Source organism: Bombyx mori, chromosome 4 (genome assembly GCF_030269925.1).
Source record: "Bombyx mori chromosome 4, ASM3026992v2".
Lineage (NCBI taxonomy): Eukaryota > Metazoa > Arthropoda > Insecta > Lepidoptera > Bombycidae > Bombyx > Bombyx mori.
This window is the reverse complement of record NC_085110.1, coordinates 7,510,663-7,525,833: the sequence shown is the minus strand read 5'-3', so window position 1 is coordinate 7,525,833 and position 15,171 is coordinate 7,510,663. Positions and strand designations below refer to the sequence as shown.

The 15,171-nt window shown below is 35.8% G+C and overlaps 2 protein-coding genes across 2 annotated transcripts; one reads left to right on the top strand and one right to left on the bottom strand.

Moving 5' to 3' along the window:
* The first annotated feature begins 1,796 nt into the window (after positions 1 to 1,796).
* LOC101737071 (uncharacterized) lies at positions 1,797 to 3,768 on the top strand. Its single transcript, XM_004929199.3, has 3 exons — positions 1,797 to 2,125; positions 2,239 to 2,438; positions 3,624 to 3,768. Exons 1-3 carry the CDS (start codon positions 2,015 to 2,017, stop codon positions 3,721 to 3,723), a joined length of 411 nt encoding a protein of 136 aa, XP_004929256.1. The 5' UTR covers positions 1,797 to 2,014; the 3' UTR covers positions 3,724 to 3,768.
* Positions 3,769 to 5,524: 1,756 nt separating this feature from the next.
* Positions 5,525 to 14,157, bottom strand: DnaJ-9 (DnaJ (Hsp40) homolog 9). The gene is given in 8 exon segments (NM_001046720.1): positions 5,525 to 6,592; positions 7,143 to 7,321; positions 8,020 to 8,437; positions 9,041 to 9,158; positions 10,239 to 10,377; positions 10,743 to 10,941; positions 11,666 to 11,916; positions 13,933 to 14,157. Coding segments are annotated over 8 exon segments (1,548 nt in total). The 5' UTR covers positions 14,064 to 14,157; the 3' UTR covers positions 5,525 to 6,479.
* Between the last annotated feature and the right edge of the window lie 1,014 nt (positions 14,158 to 15,171).

Sequence of the window (15,171 nt, the reverse complement as noted above, 5' to 3'; positions counted from 1 at the left end):
GCTTGAAAAGCTAGAAAATGTCGCGACACAGCCGCCGCCTGCCCGCGCCACATGCGTCTTGTCGTTGGTTCTGCCAGCGGCGACACGAGGACGCTCGCGGCACCGCGGTCATATATAATAACCAATTCCATCATGTTCACTCCAAACATACGTTTTTTTTTATTTTTTTATTGCTTATATAAGCTGTGAGCTCGTCCACCCGTATGAGCCCACTGCCCACCCTGTTGTTAAGTGGTTACTGGAGCCCATAGACATCCACAACGTAAATGCGCTACCCACCTTGAGATATAAGTTCTAAGGTCTCAAGTAAAGTTACAACGGCTGCCCCACCCTTCAAACCGAAACGCATTACTGCTTCACGGCAGAAATAGGCAGGGCGGTGGTACCTACCCGCGCAGACTCACAAGAAGTCCTACAACTAGTAATTACACAAATTATAATTTTGCGGGTTTCATTTTTATTACACGATCATTGCCGAATGAAGAAACTAAACTAGTCAAGAGGAGACTAAGCGCGTGCAGTCTGGAGGCCGCCAACGGCGACGCCTGGGGCCGCTGGCATCGCTGCCATTCCGGTGTGACTGGGCCCTAAAAATCTGATTAAAATATAGCTGGTAACGTTTGCATTACGCGCGAACAACAAAACATTGTGTGACAAGGGGCAGGGGGTCAAAAGCTTTATTATTAAAATACTTACCTAAATGCAGAATTTGTACGTGAACAAAAAATTGAAAATAATTATTTTCTTTCGATTATTTTTAAATACAAGCATAAAAGGTTTGAGTTCACATCAGAGGGGAAGGTTCTAAAAATGTGACAACCTGTGACGAGGTCGGGAGGAAAGGTAAAAAATTCTCAAAATTCGTGTGATGTAATTTATTGATGGCCCCTAACAACAAAAACTTGATTGTTATATCTGATGAACCAAAAATATGGTCCAATCGTATAGAAGAGAATAAAATAGCAATACTGTAACATGTATGTAAAACATAGATTTATTTATTGCGTGAAACATATCGAAGCTTTTTTTTGCCTACCTATTCGCTGGTAGACAAGGACTATTTCAACTAGGCGCGGACGGGTAGGTGAGCTCACGGGCCCAACCTGAGATAATTTGCTAACACTAGCCCTAGCAAGAGCTTTACTTCGCAGAATCTACCGCCGTATCAGAATCGCGACCCACTGAGAAGATCCGGCGAGAGCCTTGGTGGGTTGTGTCAATGAGTTAGATCGCTCATCTAATTCGAGAACGACGACCGGTGCTTGAAGAATCTAAAAGCACCGAGAGTGGATCTGGGAGATCCGATAACACAATGACTGATATGTTTCGGACGACGGCGGCTTTATGTTTACGTTGCCCCGTGTCGCTTGGGTCGGATATGTTCTATAAGTTGTACAGTGTATCTTGGTTTATCCATTTTAACAGAATATGAACAGGGAGCCCGTGGCATTTTTAAATGCAACGTCTCATGTTGAATACTTTGATACAGATCTTGTGAAAACCATACTTTGGTGCATTCTACAGAACCCATAATAATAAAACAAAATATTGCTAAAAAGAGCAACCTTGTTGTGACCGTATCCGTATAGGGCTGTGCGAAGAACGGCCCGCATGCCGTCTCTCAGTTTGTGTAGCCCGCAGAACTCTAAATAATAACATAATACATATCGCGAGGAAAAGATTTTTTTTTCACTTATTACATTTCTTATCAAACCGAGTCTTCATTTTAAAATAATAAGAAATGTAAGTATATCTGTAAACGCTTTTTAGTAAAAAGCCTTTTCATTATACATATTTGCAAATAAAATAAACAACTGATTACTTACCTTACATTCTCTATGAATACAAATTTGAATATAATGTAGATGTCAGTTTCTTATCCTATCATTAATAAATTTTTTAGGGAGCTTTTTAAAAAATTACATTATTTTCTAAAATCCGCCTTTAGCTTCTTCGGTATACCTATATAATCTTTACCTATATAGGTATCTATCAGGCCGGATTGATTTTAATAATGGGACGAATGACTGGTATTAAATGGGAGAAATCCATCCAATGCAGACCAATTCACAACATAATTTCTTCTGATTTTCCTAAATACAATCCTCAACCTTGGAAGTTTATGGTAAATAGCGTTTAATTGTTGTGCTAGTTGTTGAAACACAAGTTAGGCACCGATTTAAAATTTTATTCATAAAATCATTAATTGCGGTGATGAAGGGAATGGATTGTTTTCAGGAAGGTAAATCACGTATCGAATGGTTGCTATCATATGAATATCAACGCATGTGGTTAGATGAAAGAGAAGCATGGAAAAAGCGTATGTATCCAGAAAATACAACAGTAAACGTTGACATTGTAAAACGATATGTTTTAACTTTCAAAACTGCTCATCAAGCCATAAAAACGCAAAAAAAGAAACTGTTCAAGATAAAAAAGTAAGTTTTGCAATACAAAAAAAAAATTATTAGAGTGCAGTGATACTGTAGTACATTTTTTGTTTTTGATGTATAGACGGATGACCTACTGGTGGTAGGGCCTCTTGTGAGTCCGCACGGGTAGGTACCACCACCCTGCCTGTTTCTGCCGTGAAGCAGTAATGCGTTTCGATTTGAAGGGTGGGGCAGCCGTTGTAACTATACGGAGACCTTAGAACTTATATCTCAAGGTGGGTGGGTGGCGCATTTACGTTGTAGATGTCTATGGGCTCCAGTAACCACTTAACACCAGGTGGGCTGTGAGCTCGTCCACTCATCTAAGCAATAAATTAAAAATTGATGAAAAGTTCAAAAGCACCATTCTGCTTATTGCTGCTCGATTGAAAGGTGGAACGGGGGCTATATATATATTACATTTGAAACCTCGATCTCAAGCCCTAAACACGTCATTAGGGATCCTCCCGATCCATTAACGATGCTTTTAGGTACCTCAAGCACCGGTCACCGTCCTCGCCGAGCCCGTCGCTTGCGCCCCGAAGGGCTCGACAAAATAAGCTAGATAGACACAGCCCACTGAGTTTCTCGCCGGATCTTCTCAGTAGGTCGCGTTTTCGATCCGGTGGTAGATTCTGCGAAGCACTGCTCTTGCTAGGGCCAGTGTTACTTGTTAGCTATACTCCCGGTTTGACGCATTAAGTACTGCTTCACGGCAGAAATAGAAAGGGTGGTGATACCTACCCGTGGGGACTCACAAGAGGTCCTACTACCAGTAATTACGCTAATTATAATTTTGTGGTTTTAATTTTTATTACACGACGTGAGGTTATTCCTTCACCGTGGAACTCAATCCTGAACATTTGTTAAGTACGTATTTCATTAGAAAAATTGGTGCCCGCCTGCGGGATTCGACTAGATACGAATGTACTGGACGTCTTATCTTTCAGGCCACAACGACTTCATGCCTATCTTCAAATTTCAAACAGGTTTCTTAAATATTTTTTCAATTTTTTTACTTTTTTATTGTAATTATATTATTTCCGATGTTTCGAATAAGTAGGTACCTTACAATTTTCGTCATCACGGACGACTTTTTCGTCCTTTATAGTTTCTCGAAATTGGCTAGGCAGCTCAGGATTTCTACTTTTCACCAGCATGTAGTAATCAATACCTGTTTTTTTTTTCTAGATTTGAGGGAATCGATAGTAAAACGAAAAGTAAACGGTCTGCCGATGATAAGGCCATGGCTTATATGAAAAACAAAGATAATAAGAAAACGTCTCATTAATATTGCAGCAATGAAATGAAAATAAAAATGAAACATGATAAGAAAGGTCTCTTACTTTAAAAAATAAGAAATACAAAAAAAAAAATTTAGTAATAAAGTTCTCTTAGATATTTTCTCTCACTTACTGTAGCGTGTACTTATATTTTTTTGCCGACAAAGTTTTGGAGACCTGTTACATCGACAACTCGCCCCAAAAATATTATACATTTTAATTTAAATATTGCGTTAGGCAGCGGCTTGGCTCTGCCCCTGGCATTGCTGAAGTCCATGGGCGACGCTAACCACTCACCATCAGGTGGGCCGTATGCTCGTCTGTCTACAAGGGCAAAAAAAATATATATATAGATCATGACGTCCAGTTTAGTGTTTAGTGTGTAATCGATGTTGCAGTCAGTGAGCGCAGTCGACGGACAACTACCCTTGCTATACTGTGTTTGCTAATAGGCAATTTTAGAGTAGATAAGTAATTCACGGCTACTCTTTCATTAATTTTTTAGCTTATTCTCTTGAACCTTGAACGTCAGGCTGGTTTACTCAACTACATGACAAAGCTCTTTCGCTTCCAACTAATTACGCTAATTCCCATACAAATATCTCCCTCGTTTTACAATTAGCTATCATTTGGGTTGTTGTTTATAGATTACCTAACGAAGAGTAAGCACTCTCAGATTGTTATTTTTGAAACCGATGTCGTTTCTTCAAGTTGAGCAGCATTATGCGATTACTACCATAACATTGTCATAATTGTTGTTATACAAATTTTTCATGTTCCATAGTAAATAGTAAAGAAAAGAGATAAAAATGGACAATTTTTTTCATATTGATTTGACCGTTTCTTTTTTTTATTGCTTAGACGAGTGAACGAACTCACGACCCACCTAGTGTTAAGTGGGTATTGGAGTCCATAGATATAACGAAAATTCCGTCACCCACCTTGGGACGTGAGGTCTAAATCTAGGTTCTATAGTAAAGCGGCTGCCCTGCTCTTCAAACCGGAATGCATTACTACCACTACCTACTACATATAAATAGGCGGTACCTACTCATGCGAGCTCACAACATGCGCAATCACCAGTAAATACGCAAACTATAATTTGCGTGGTTTTTTTTTTGCCCTTTTAGGCAGACGAACATGTGACCTACTGATGGTATATGGATACCGTCGTCATGGTCGTCAGCAATGTCAGGGGCACAGCTAAGCCGCTGCCTACTTGAGTACTTTCCGCAAGCCTCATTAGTAGGAAATTTCATACCACTCGGGAAACACAGTGGAGGGTTGTTTCATTCCAATGCCGGACGGAATGTGGCAGAAAAGTAGATGAACGCAGCAGTAGTGTATCGACACTAATATTATAAAAAGGAAAAAAAAATTGTATTGAATAGGCTCCGAAACTACTGAACCGATTTGAAAAATTCTTTCACTGTTTGGAAGCTACACTATTCCCGAGTAAAATTTTATGAAAAAATTAGTGATCCTTACTAAAACTCGAATAATGTACCCCAAGGTGTAAAAAAATTACCTAACATATTCTTTACATCGCGTGCCCTGCGAAAACTATTGATGATAGAATGAAAAAAGGTACTACGACTTTGTAGAACACATTATTATTTACAAAAAGTGTCGCGACAGCATATGTCTAACTATTGTAGTTATACCGTCATAAGTGTTCTTTTATTAAAAAAAATAAAACAACGTCAAATATCGTTGAAATTTTGTTAAAGGCCCGAGCGGAGCCGGAGCGGGCCGCTAGTTATTAATACGGAAAGAACATTATTTTCAGAGGTTAAAATAAAAAAAATAAAAATTGTGATGGTATTTATTGAAATTTAAGATATTTTCATTTAATTTAATCGTTGATTACCGCTTATGTTCGAAACAACAAATTACAGTCACTAAAGACAATGATAAAAAAATTAATTAGAATTATTTTTTATATGGAGCAAATTAGTATGTTTATTGATAAAAGTTTAGCGAGAAAGACTAGGGATTTCAACGAGCATTACATTTGAAAAATACTTATATAGTCTAATAAAGACGAAAGAGATTATACATTTACCAATCTTTAGGTTTACTGTTCCATCATGAATCTTAAAATATGTTTGGCATTTTCTTATTGTTACCATTTTGTTTTTTTTTTGTTTAAAAGCAGGCTTTCTAATTTGTATCATTTATTCAGAAAACAATGTTCAACAAAAACACAAATGTATTTTTTTGTTCACTCATTAACTAGAGGCTGTAATGCATACTTAAATAAATCAGTCCTTTATAAAATGATGAAGGTCATTAAACTGTTTAGCCATATACAATATCCAAATTATAAAATAAACTATATCACCAGGTCGCATGTCCTGCGTGGCCATTATGTTCAAACCTTCCAATTATGGCAAGTCAGAATAATTCATGGTAATCCAATAAAGTCATCTCAGACAACGTTGTGGAAATTTCCAATTGTCATACAGATTAGCATATCTCGTAATCAAAATGACTGAGAGGTGTGGCCTCAAGGTTGGGCAAGTTTGCACTCAACACATTCAGATGATGAAGTGGGACATATGTTTGAGGGTGGCTGTAATTGGAGAGGCCTATCTCCAGCAATGGACTGCTATAGGCTGATGATGATAAAAATAAACCGTGATAAAAACAAATTTGGAATTTTCTTTATAGATGGAATGATTTTGGTTTTATCTTGATGTTAATGCGCCAATGGGAGATTTTTATTGGTGATGCGTAGTAGTATTACGTGTAATTTGATAATTTATCCAAATTGGAAACTGAACGCAGAGCCTGGGAAACTGCTACCGGAGTGGAAATCGAATTGCGGCCGATTACCTCCGAAGAAGGACTGGAATACTACATTAGGGTCGATATCTGCAACAAATTTCATAATTCAATCAGTTTCATTCAATCGAATCAATTTAAAGTTGTTCAGTAATTATGGAGATTTGCACAAAAACTAAATGTATTCATTATTAATGTCCTTACTTATTAAAGTAACAAAGTGTAAAGTAACTAATAGACATAATGTTAAATTAATTTTAATAATAAGTTTTACCTACTAGTTTTTTTTATTACTTAGGTTGGTGGACGAGCTCACGGCCCACCTGGTGTTAAGCGGTTACCGGAGCCCATCGATATCTATAACGTAAATGCCGCCATCTACCTTGAGATATGAGCTCTAGGGTCTAAGTTTTTACAGTACAAATAGGCGAGGTGGTGGTACCTACCCGTGCGGACTCACAAGACGTTCTACCACCAGTAACTACGCAAATTATAAATAATTTTAATTCGATTACTACAATTACTTTAATTGTTAATTTCTTAAAAAACGGCCATACTAATAACGATTTGAGCTGACAAACTGCTCTTAAATGAACTTAATAAATAAAATGTATTAAAATGTATTTTTTGTTAAATTTACCACTCATTCCTGCGCCGTCATCATGGAGGTCGTGTCCGTCGTCGTAGCGTTTACGTTTCTTGGGATCGCTAAGGATGCCGTAGGCTTCTCCTATTTCCTTGAAGCGACGCTCCTGCTCGCGACGTTCCACCTCTGTGGCGCTGGCGTGTCTGTCCGGATGATGGACTAAAGCGCGTTTCCTAAAATGTATAAAATTGATTTTAGTTATATTGTTAAAAAATTGCAGCATGCTTCATAATGCTTTTTTACGCTTTTTTTTGCTAAGATGGGTGGACGAGCTCACAGCCCACCTGGTGTTAAGTGATTACTGGAGCTCTTAGACATCCACAGCGTAAATGCGCCACCCACCTTGAGATATAAGTTCTAAGGTCTCAGTATAGTTACAACGGCTGCCCCACCCTTCAAACCGAAACGCATTACTGCTTCACGGCAGAAATAGACAGGGTGGTGGTACCTACCCGTACGGACTCACAAGAAGTCCTACCACCAGTAATTACGCAAAATGTAATTTTGCGGGTTTGATTTTTATTACACGATGTTATTCTTTCATTGTGGAAGTCAATCGTGAACATTTGTTAAGTACTTATTTAATTAGAAAAATTAGCTATAGCTTGTCCTTACGGAACGAACGTAGGATCGAAATTCTTTACAATCGATTTGAATCTCAGATGAAATTAAAAGTTTTATTTAATATCTTAGAATAGATAAATTATATAAAACATGATAAATAAATAATAGGGATGATACAATGGTTCGCGTTATTCTCGTTAAATCTCGACAATTGCATACAAAACACACACGCACACGCACACATACAAAGAACTACAAAAAATCAATCATTGAAAAACAATTTTCATGTAATATAATATGTACCAACCTATACGCCTTTTTAATGTCGTCTGTTGAAGCACTCTTGTCGACACCAAGGATTTTGTAATAATCTTTACGTTTCGATCTCTTCAGCGCCATCTTGGCCTCGTGCAGCAACTGTTTGGTTTGTTTGCTCTTATCGATCTTGTACAGTCTTTCGTAGTCTTTAACGGCCTCCTCGTATTCGCCGAGCTCCGTGTAGCATTTGGCTCGTCTCAGAAGAGCCTTTACGTAGTTTTCGTCGAGTTCGAGGGCAGCGGTGCACGCTTCGGCGGTTTCATTGAGCATGTTCAGCTTCGCACAGACGGTGGCCTTGTTGAAGTGGAGCTTGGCATTGACGGTCCTGTTGTTTTTGTCTATAGTTAACGCTTCGTTGTAAAGTGCTAGAGCTTGTTGCCAGCGTCCCATTTTGAAAGCTTCATTACCTATTAATAAAAATAAAATTGAATGTAATTTTTTATTTATTTTATTGCTTAGATGGGTGGACGAGCTCACAGCCCACCTGGTGTTAAGTGGTTATTGAAGCCCATAGACATCTACAACGTAAATGCGCCACCCACCTTGAGATATAAGTTCTAAGGTCTCAAGTATAGTTACAACGGCTGCCCCACCATTCAAACCGAAACGCATTACTGCTTCACGGCAGAAATAGGCAGGGTGGTGGTACCTACCCGTGCGGACTCACAAGAGGTCCTACCACCAGTGGGAAATACTAGAATGGCTAGAAATGATGTGATCAGTTCTTAAAAAACATGGTTATGATATATAGGCTACCTCGAAATACTACTCAATCATCCATCTGTGGAGTATGTATCCAACCATAGTTCCAGTTTGAAGGGTCAAATATCGATTATTCTAATGAAAGGGATATAAAGTAGATGTCTCAAGATGGATAGCGACATTCACTTAGCATTAGGGGAGCTACTATGTCCATCAATTATCTATCTATTAAAAAGCTACAGAAGAGTTAGTTTTAATAGTTTAATGTTAAAATATGATATTCTCTGTTATATCAGGGACTAACATACCTTCTTCTTTCTTTTGTTTTAATAGTTTAGCTCTCTTGTAGGTTTCCACAGCTTTCTTATGATCTGGATTGAGACGCAATACTTGTTGAAAGTGTTTAAACGCTTGTTCGTCTCTGTCCTGAAATTTATATTGGAATTTTTATTAATGATTTATTAACCTATTATTTATGTGTAATACTGTTTTAATTTTTCGATTTTGTGTATGAAAATAATATATCGAGCTGTTTGGTTTAAGCCACGTTTCGCTTAACACGCGACATTTATCTTTGTAATTAAAGGCCCGTTTTATTTGGTATTAGTATCAACACTGTTGTTTTGAAGATGTTTTAATTGAACTTCAAGTTCTTTTTTTTTTATAGCCGTATAGGCGGACGAGCATACAGCCCACCTGATGGTGAGTGGTTACCGTCGCTCATGGACGTCAGCAATGCCAGGGGCAGAGCCAAGCCGCTGCCTACCGTTTAGTACTCTACCGTTTAATAGTATGTTTAACCTATTCAAATAGCTGAAGAAAGTTTTTTCTTATGAGATGTTTTTGTCACAAACTTTCACGCATCGATATGTATAACGTATACATATAGGTAAATAATATTATAATCAATCTTTAATTTTGCACTACTGTAAAAATTATCCCCTATAAGCTAGGATTCTCTGGTGGATAATGTACTGTAGCTTTTTTTCCCTATTTAAGCTGATAGCCTTGAGAGGCTATATCAGCGTCGCCTTAACTAGTAGGTGAGCTCACGGGGCTCAAACCTGATGGCGTTGCTAACATGAACCCTAGCAAGAGCCGTGCTTCGCACAATCTACCACCGGATCGGAAACGCGACCCACTGAGAAGATCCGGCGAGAAACTCAGTGGGCTGTCTGAAATTTACTCGTCGAGCCTTTCGTCGCAAGCGACGGGTTCGACGAGAACGATGATCGGTGCTTGAGGGACCTAAAAGCACCGTTAGTGGATCGGGAGGATCCGAAATGACGTGTTTGGGGCGACGTCGACTGCTTTCCATTCTTTCCGCAGGATCGGGAATGTAGTTACCGACGGTCACGATGAGAGGAATCTCGTGTCCTGCCGCTTTATCAAAGTGGGTATTGTAGCATTAAGTTTGGCCCTGTACATGTTTTACTCGTATTTGTGCAATAAACAGATGTTTATTTACTACTTTTTTTTTATTAATAATTTTGCAATTTTACTTACTTCAAAATACAAACATAGTCCCCTGACGTATATAGCCTCTGTATCCTGACTATCAAGTCGTAGTAAATCATTAGCAATCTCCTGGGCTTCCTGGCAGCGTCCTAGCAACGCTAAGCATTCAGCTTTTGTCAGTTTACATCTGTAAAAACATCAGATATTAGTCCTCAGTATTATTGACTTTATTACTCACCTATCTAATTTAAGTGATATAAATTAATCACCCATCTAATTTAAGTGGTTATCTTCACAACCCATTAAAAACTCTTTACAAATATCATTAATAAAAACACAAAGCAATAAATTCAGAGTTTAGGTATTAACTCTGTGTCAATAAAGTAAATTTCCTTAGACCACATTCAATATGGCATATACATTTGTATTTTAATAAAATTTGGTATTTAAATATATTTAAAAATATTCAAATGTGGACAGCACAAACTTAACTCACTTCCAAATTGTAATATGCAATACAATAAAGTTGTTGAATGCAATAACATCACATACTTGGTGCAAGAGGGGCTGTAGTCTAGGCAACGGTCCATACAGAACACTACACGTCGATAATCATTAGCATCAAGGGCACGCTGGGCATCTTCATGTAACCGTTTGAGTGTTTCCAATGCCCGCAATTCACCACTAACACACTCAACACCACCTAACTCAGTGGCCCGTCGAACAGCTTGCTCACCATTTAATAGATCTCCTGTAACATAGTATTACGTTTAAAGATATAACATCATATATATTACAAAATTTAATAGCGGATATTAAAAAAAAATAACCAACTTGGTATATGGAACTATAACAATTTTAGCAGTCTAATAACTGAATAAATATATAAAAAATATATCATATAATGATTTCATCTTAATCTTTTCATAAGCAACAAGAATTTAAAGGACAATTAATTAAAAAAATATATTACCGTATTTACTTACAGTTATAAATATTATTTAATTTGTTCAATACTAGTATATGTTGTTAAGTTAACTTTAAAAAGTATACTTTTGCTGAGATCTTTTGTGTGTTACATATCTAATATTGACGGTACTATGTTAGTAGGCTTTCCTGAAGTTTTCAATTAGATAAAATATACACAAATATATAAATTTAAAACAAATCAAAGGAAAATTAGTTGTATTTAATGAAACATTTAAATGTTTAAAATTATCATTCATCATCTCTATGGTGGCATGCAACTGATCAAATATATTTGCCAAAGATTTGATTACATTTCTTAAGACAATTGTGTGAAATTCCTTATGTCATATATTTTCTATAGGTTTTTTCATGAAGAGAAAGTAATATGTTCATTTGTAATTTTCATTCATCAAAGATAAAGACAAAAATTAATAAAGAAATTTATACCATTTCAACACATGGTAACCAATAAAGTATTCAAAAAACTTGAATAATAAATAAATTACCTAACGCAATACAACATTTCGCAGCCCGTATGTATCCTTTGGTGAATGTCGGATCCAATGATACAGCTTTCTGTGCATCTTCAAGAGCCTTCTTATACATGCATAGCATCATGTAACATGCAGATCTGTTGCCATAATATGCTGCATTTTCTGGGCACAGTTTTATGGCTTCATCATACATAGCCAATGCTCCTTTGTAATTTTTAAACTTATATAAATAATTACCACTGTCTTTTTTTTCTTCAGCCAGGCTTGAAAAAGAAAAGTACATGTTGTTTTGCTAATTATTCATTTTGTATATTGGAAGTATGTTGTTGCAGAATCTGTAGAACCCCATCCTAACCAATGTTTCACCCAACCTGTTTTTATTATCATGTAAAAAAGACCGGTGGGAAGTAATTTAAGATAAACGAAATTAAAATCTGCTCCGAAATAAGAAAGTTCCATGCCAGACAGGGTGCATTATAATGAATAATGACATCAATATTCACATGAATACAAATTTAATACTCAATTAATGTTTAGACCATTGAAGAGTGATCTGTTAAATGTAAAACTTGGGCTATTGTTAATTGATTATATTAGATGTACAAAATATTACTTGTACGGGCTTAGTTTTAGTATAAATGTGGCGGACAATGGATAGTTGTGTGAATGCGAACGTGGTTGGTCCTCTTGAATTTTGTAAAAGTGAAACAAACTGCTACAGGTACATAAGTTTGTATTTCTACTTCCCCAAGCACGAGCACCACCCTGATAATGAGCATGGTGATAGTATATTACTAAAATTTATATACATTTAATTTAAATTGACACTTTATTATCAGTCCATTTATTACCCATTGCCACTGTGATATGATTGCTCAACATAAAAAAAAATTTTTTAGAGGCTTTTAAACACCACATCGGTGAAAATATTCCTTATCTAAAACCTACGTGACATAATATCTTGTTCAAATAAATTTCATTGGGTATTTGTTATATAATGCCCTTGTCAGAATTTTCCACCCAATATTTCAAAAGTTACAGAATGGGACAGGCTCCAGAACACAAAGTTTAACTTTAAACAGTAATTTATATATTTGCTTAAGCTTATAAGCTTATTTTTGGCTGTGCGATATTGGCCTAGGATAGCACCACCATCTCTATGAGTAGGTGTCACAAAGGCAACTGACTAATAGATTCACTGTCTAATGGACAAGTTTGCTGCTAATGCTGACTATATATTTCAAGGTGACTGGCAGCATTAACATTGAGATGATAGGCTCTAGAAGTAATGTTAAGGGGAGCAGTGAGTTTGTTCACCCATCTATGCAAAAGATAGAAAAACTCATCATTTCTAATAACTTCAAATTAGAGGACTTACACAGAGGACAATGATATTTTTTTGTCCAGCAATCAATCATATAAATACAAAAAACCAAGGTGCTTCTACATCCAGAGCATATGTTGAGCTTGCACTTGGAGTTATAACCATACTAACTATATCTGCCAGAAATCAGTATCTCTTTCCAATTTGAAAGATGAGACAATCATTTCACAGTACTATTGAAACTTTCACTGTAGTTGGTTACAGGCATTCACTATATCACATCTAAGGCTCTGGTAACATTAGTTGCACCCATCCTAGTTGTCTACCATCTAATGCAATGATAATCAACATGGTAAATATTTACTAATCTGTAGTTTCATGTGAATTAAATTTTTAATTGAATTTTCATAAATTTGTCAGCAGACCTGTATCGAATGTACCACATACACGGATAAAAATCTAATGGCTCCTAAGATAATCGTCTGTGTCGTAAAGACATGAAATTTAAAACCAAGGGTTCTTTTTGTGATTTGCCCTACCAGATGTTTTTAAAGTAGTTACACATGATTATTTTGGACTGCGGAAGTTTAATTTAAAACAAAGAAATTATTGATTTCCAGCATCCTATGGTAAACACCAGGTAATATTCAATTTATATAATTTATTTCCTAGAAAACCCGAAAATGTTTTTTTTTGGAAGTAGGTAGAGCAAACCTCAATCTATCGACCCTGAATTTCACGATGAAGAATATTATAGGGTCATACTCAACGTCGTAATATCAATAATTCTTAAGATGTAGTTACAATCTACTTAGATTTTGATTTGTAAAGTAGGTCAAACCAAAAGCATCATTAGATTTCCCCTTAATGATTAAAAAACCGTAAATATGAAAGGGGTTATGATTATGTTTTCTTAGGATGTTAGAATTATAGATTTTACGCATTTGCTACGTACCTCTCCGGGCTTTTGGGTACAAGATCTTCAATGTTTAAATCTAAATCAAGAACTTCCGACTCTGCCATTTCGTCTTCGTCGACTGTACCTATTTTTATGTGAAACAAAATGAATGTCCTCTAAATAAACATCTAAATTCAGGTGAGAGATGTATTAGTGATTAATCTGGTGTATTTTATTCTCTTTGTTACAGATAAATTATGTGCAATTTGCATTGAAGACTACAAAAAAGGACACCATAGATTATACACATTATACGACATTTTTAGGCGGGTAGCACAGATTTATGGCAATAAATAGCCAAATTACAAAGTTCAGAATAATCGATATTTTTGTAATAAAATTAATCATAAGATTTCCATCCCTTTAATATTTGTTTTGTATTCTGACTGTTAACAAATAAAATGGCATACAGATTAATAGCAATAAATAGCCAAATTACAAAGTTCAGAATAATCGATATTTTTGTAATAAAATTAAACATAAGATTTTCATACCTTGAATATTTGTTTTGTATTCTGACAGTTTACAAATAAAATAGCATTGAGTTCCCACCTGATTAAGCCACAAAACTACAAAATTAATACGATAAGTTGTATTGTCTAAAGGTTTATTGAATAATAAAATTGAAAGATTCGTTTTGCGAACAATTATGCTGTGAAAATAAAGACAAATATAAGAGCGGGGGAGACCCAATTACCATATCAGCCCATAGTCCAACCTCCAGTTCCCAAATTTTTAATTTTTTTAATTAAACTGTATACCAATTAATTGCTCCTTTAGGATTTATATTTGTTTTTTTTTTTCACGATTAAAACCGCGTAGAAAGTTTAGGCATTACAGTTGACGCATGCGCAGTACACATATTTTGCATACATTTATTCAACTAATAAAAATAGTAAATTAAACAAAAAACGAGTAATTTCGAACAAGAACAAACGTGTTTTATATAAGAACAATCGAAAATGAATATTTACGAGTCATTAAGGATGAAAAAATATTAAAAATTGCAATCGTGGGGCTACATATATTTTTAATAATTTTTTTAAAATAAATACATGCAGAACAAACAATTATTAACAGTGAACAATCAAGAACAAATGATGAACAAACGAATTAATAGAAAATAAGTAGAAAACAGGAAAGAAATTTTTTTTTGAGGGGCTAACTTCAGTCACCTATTATTTATCTTTCAAGAGATAATGTAGGTATACATTATAATAACTTTTTTACACAGTC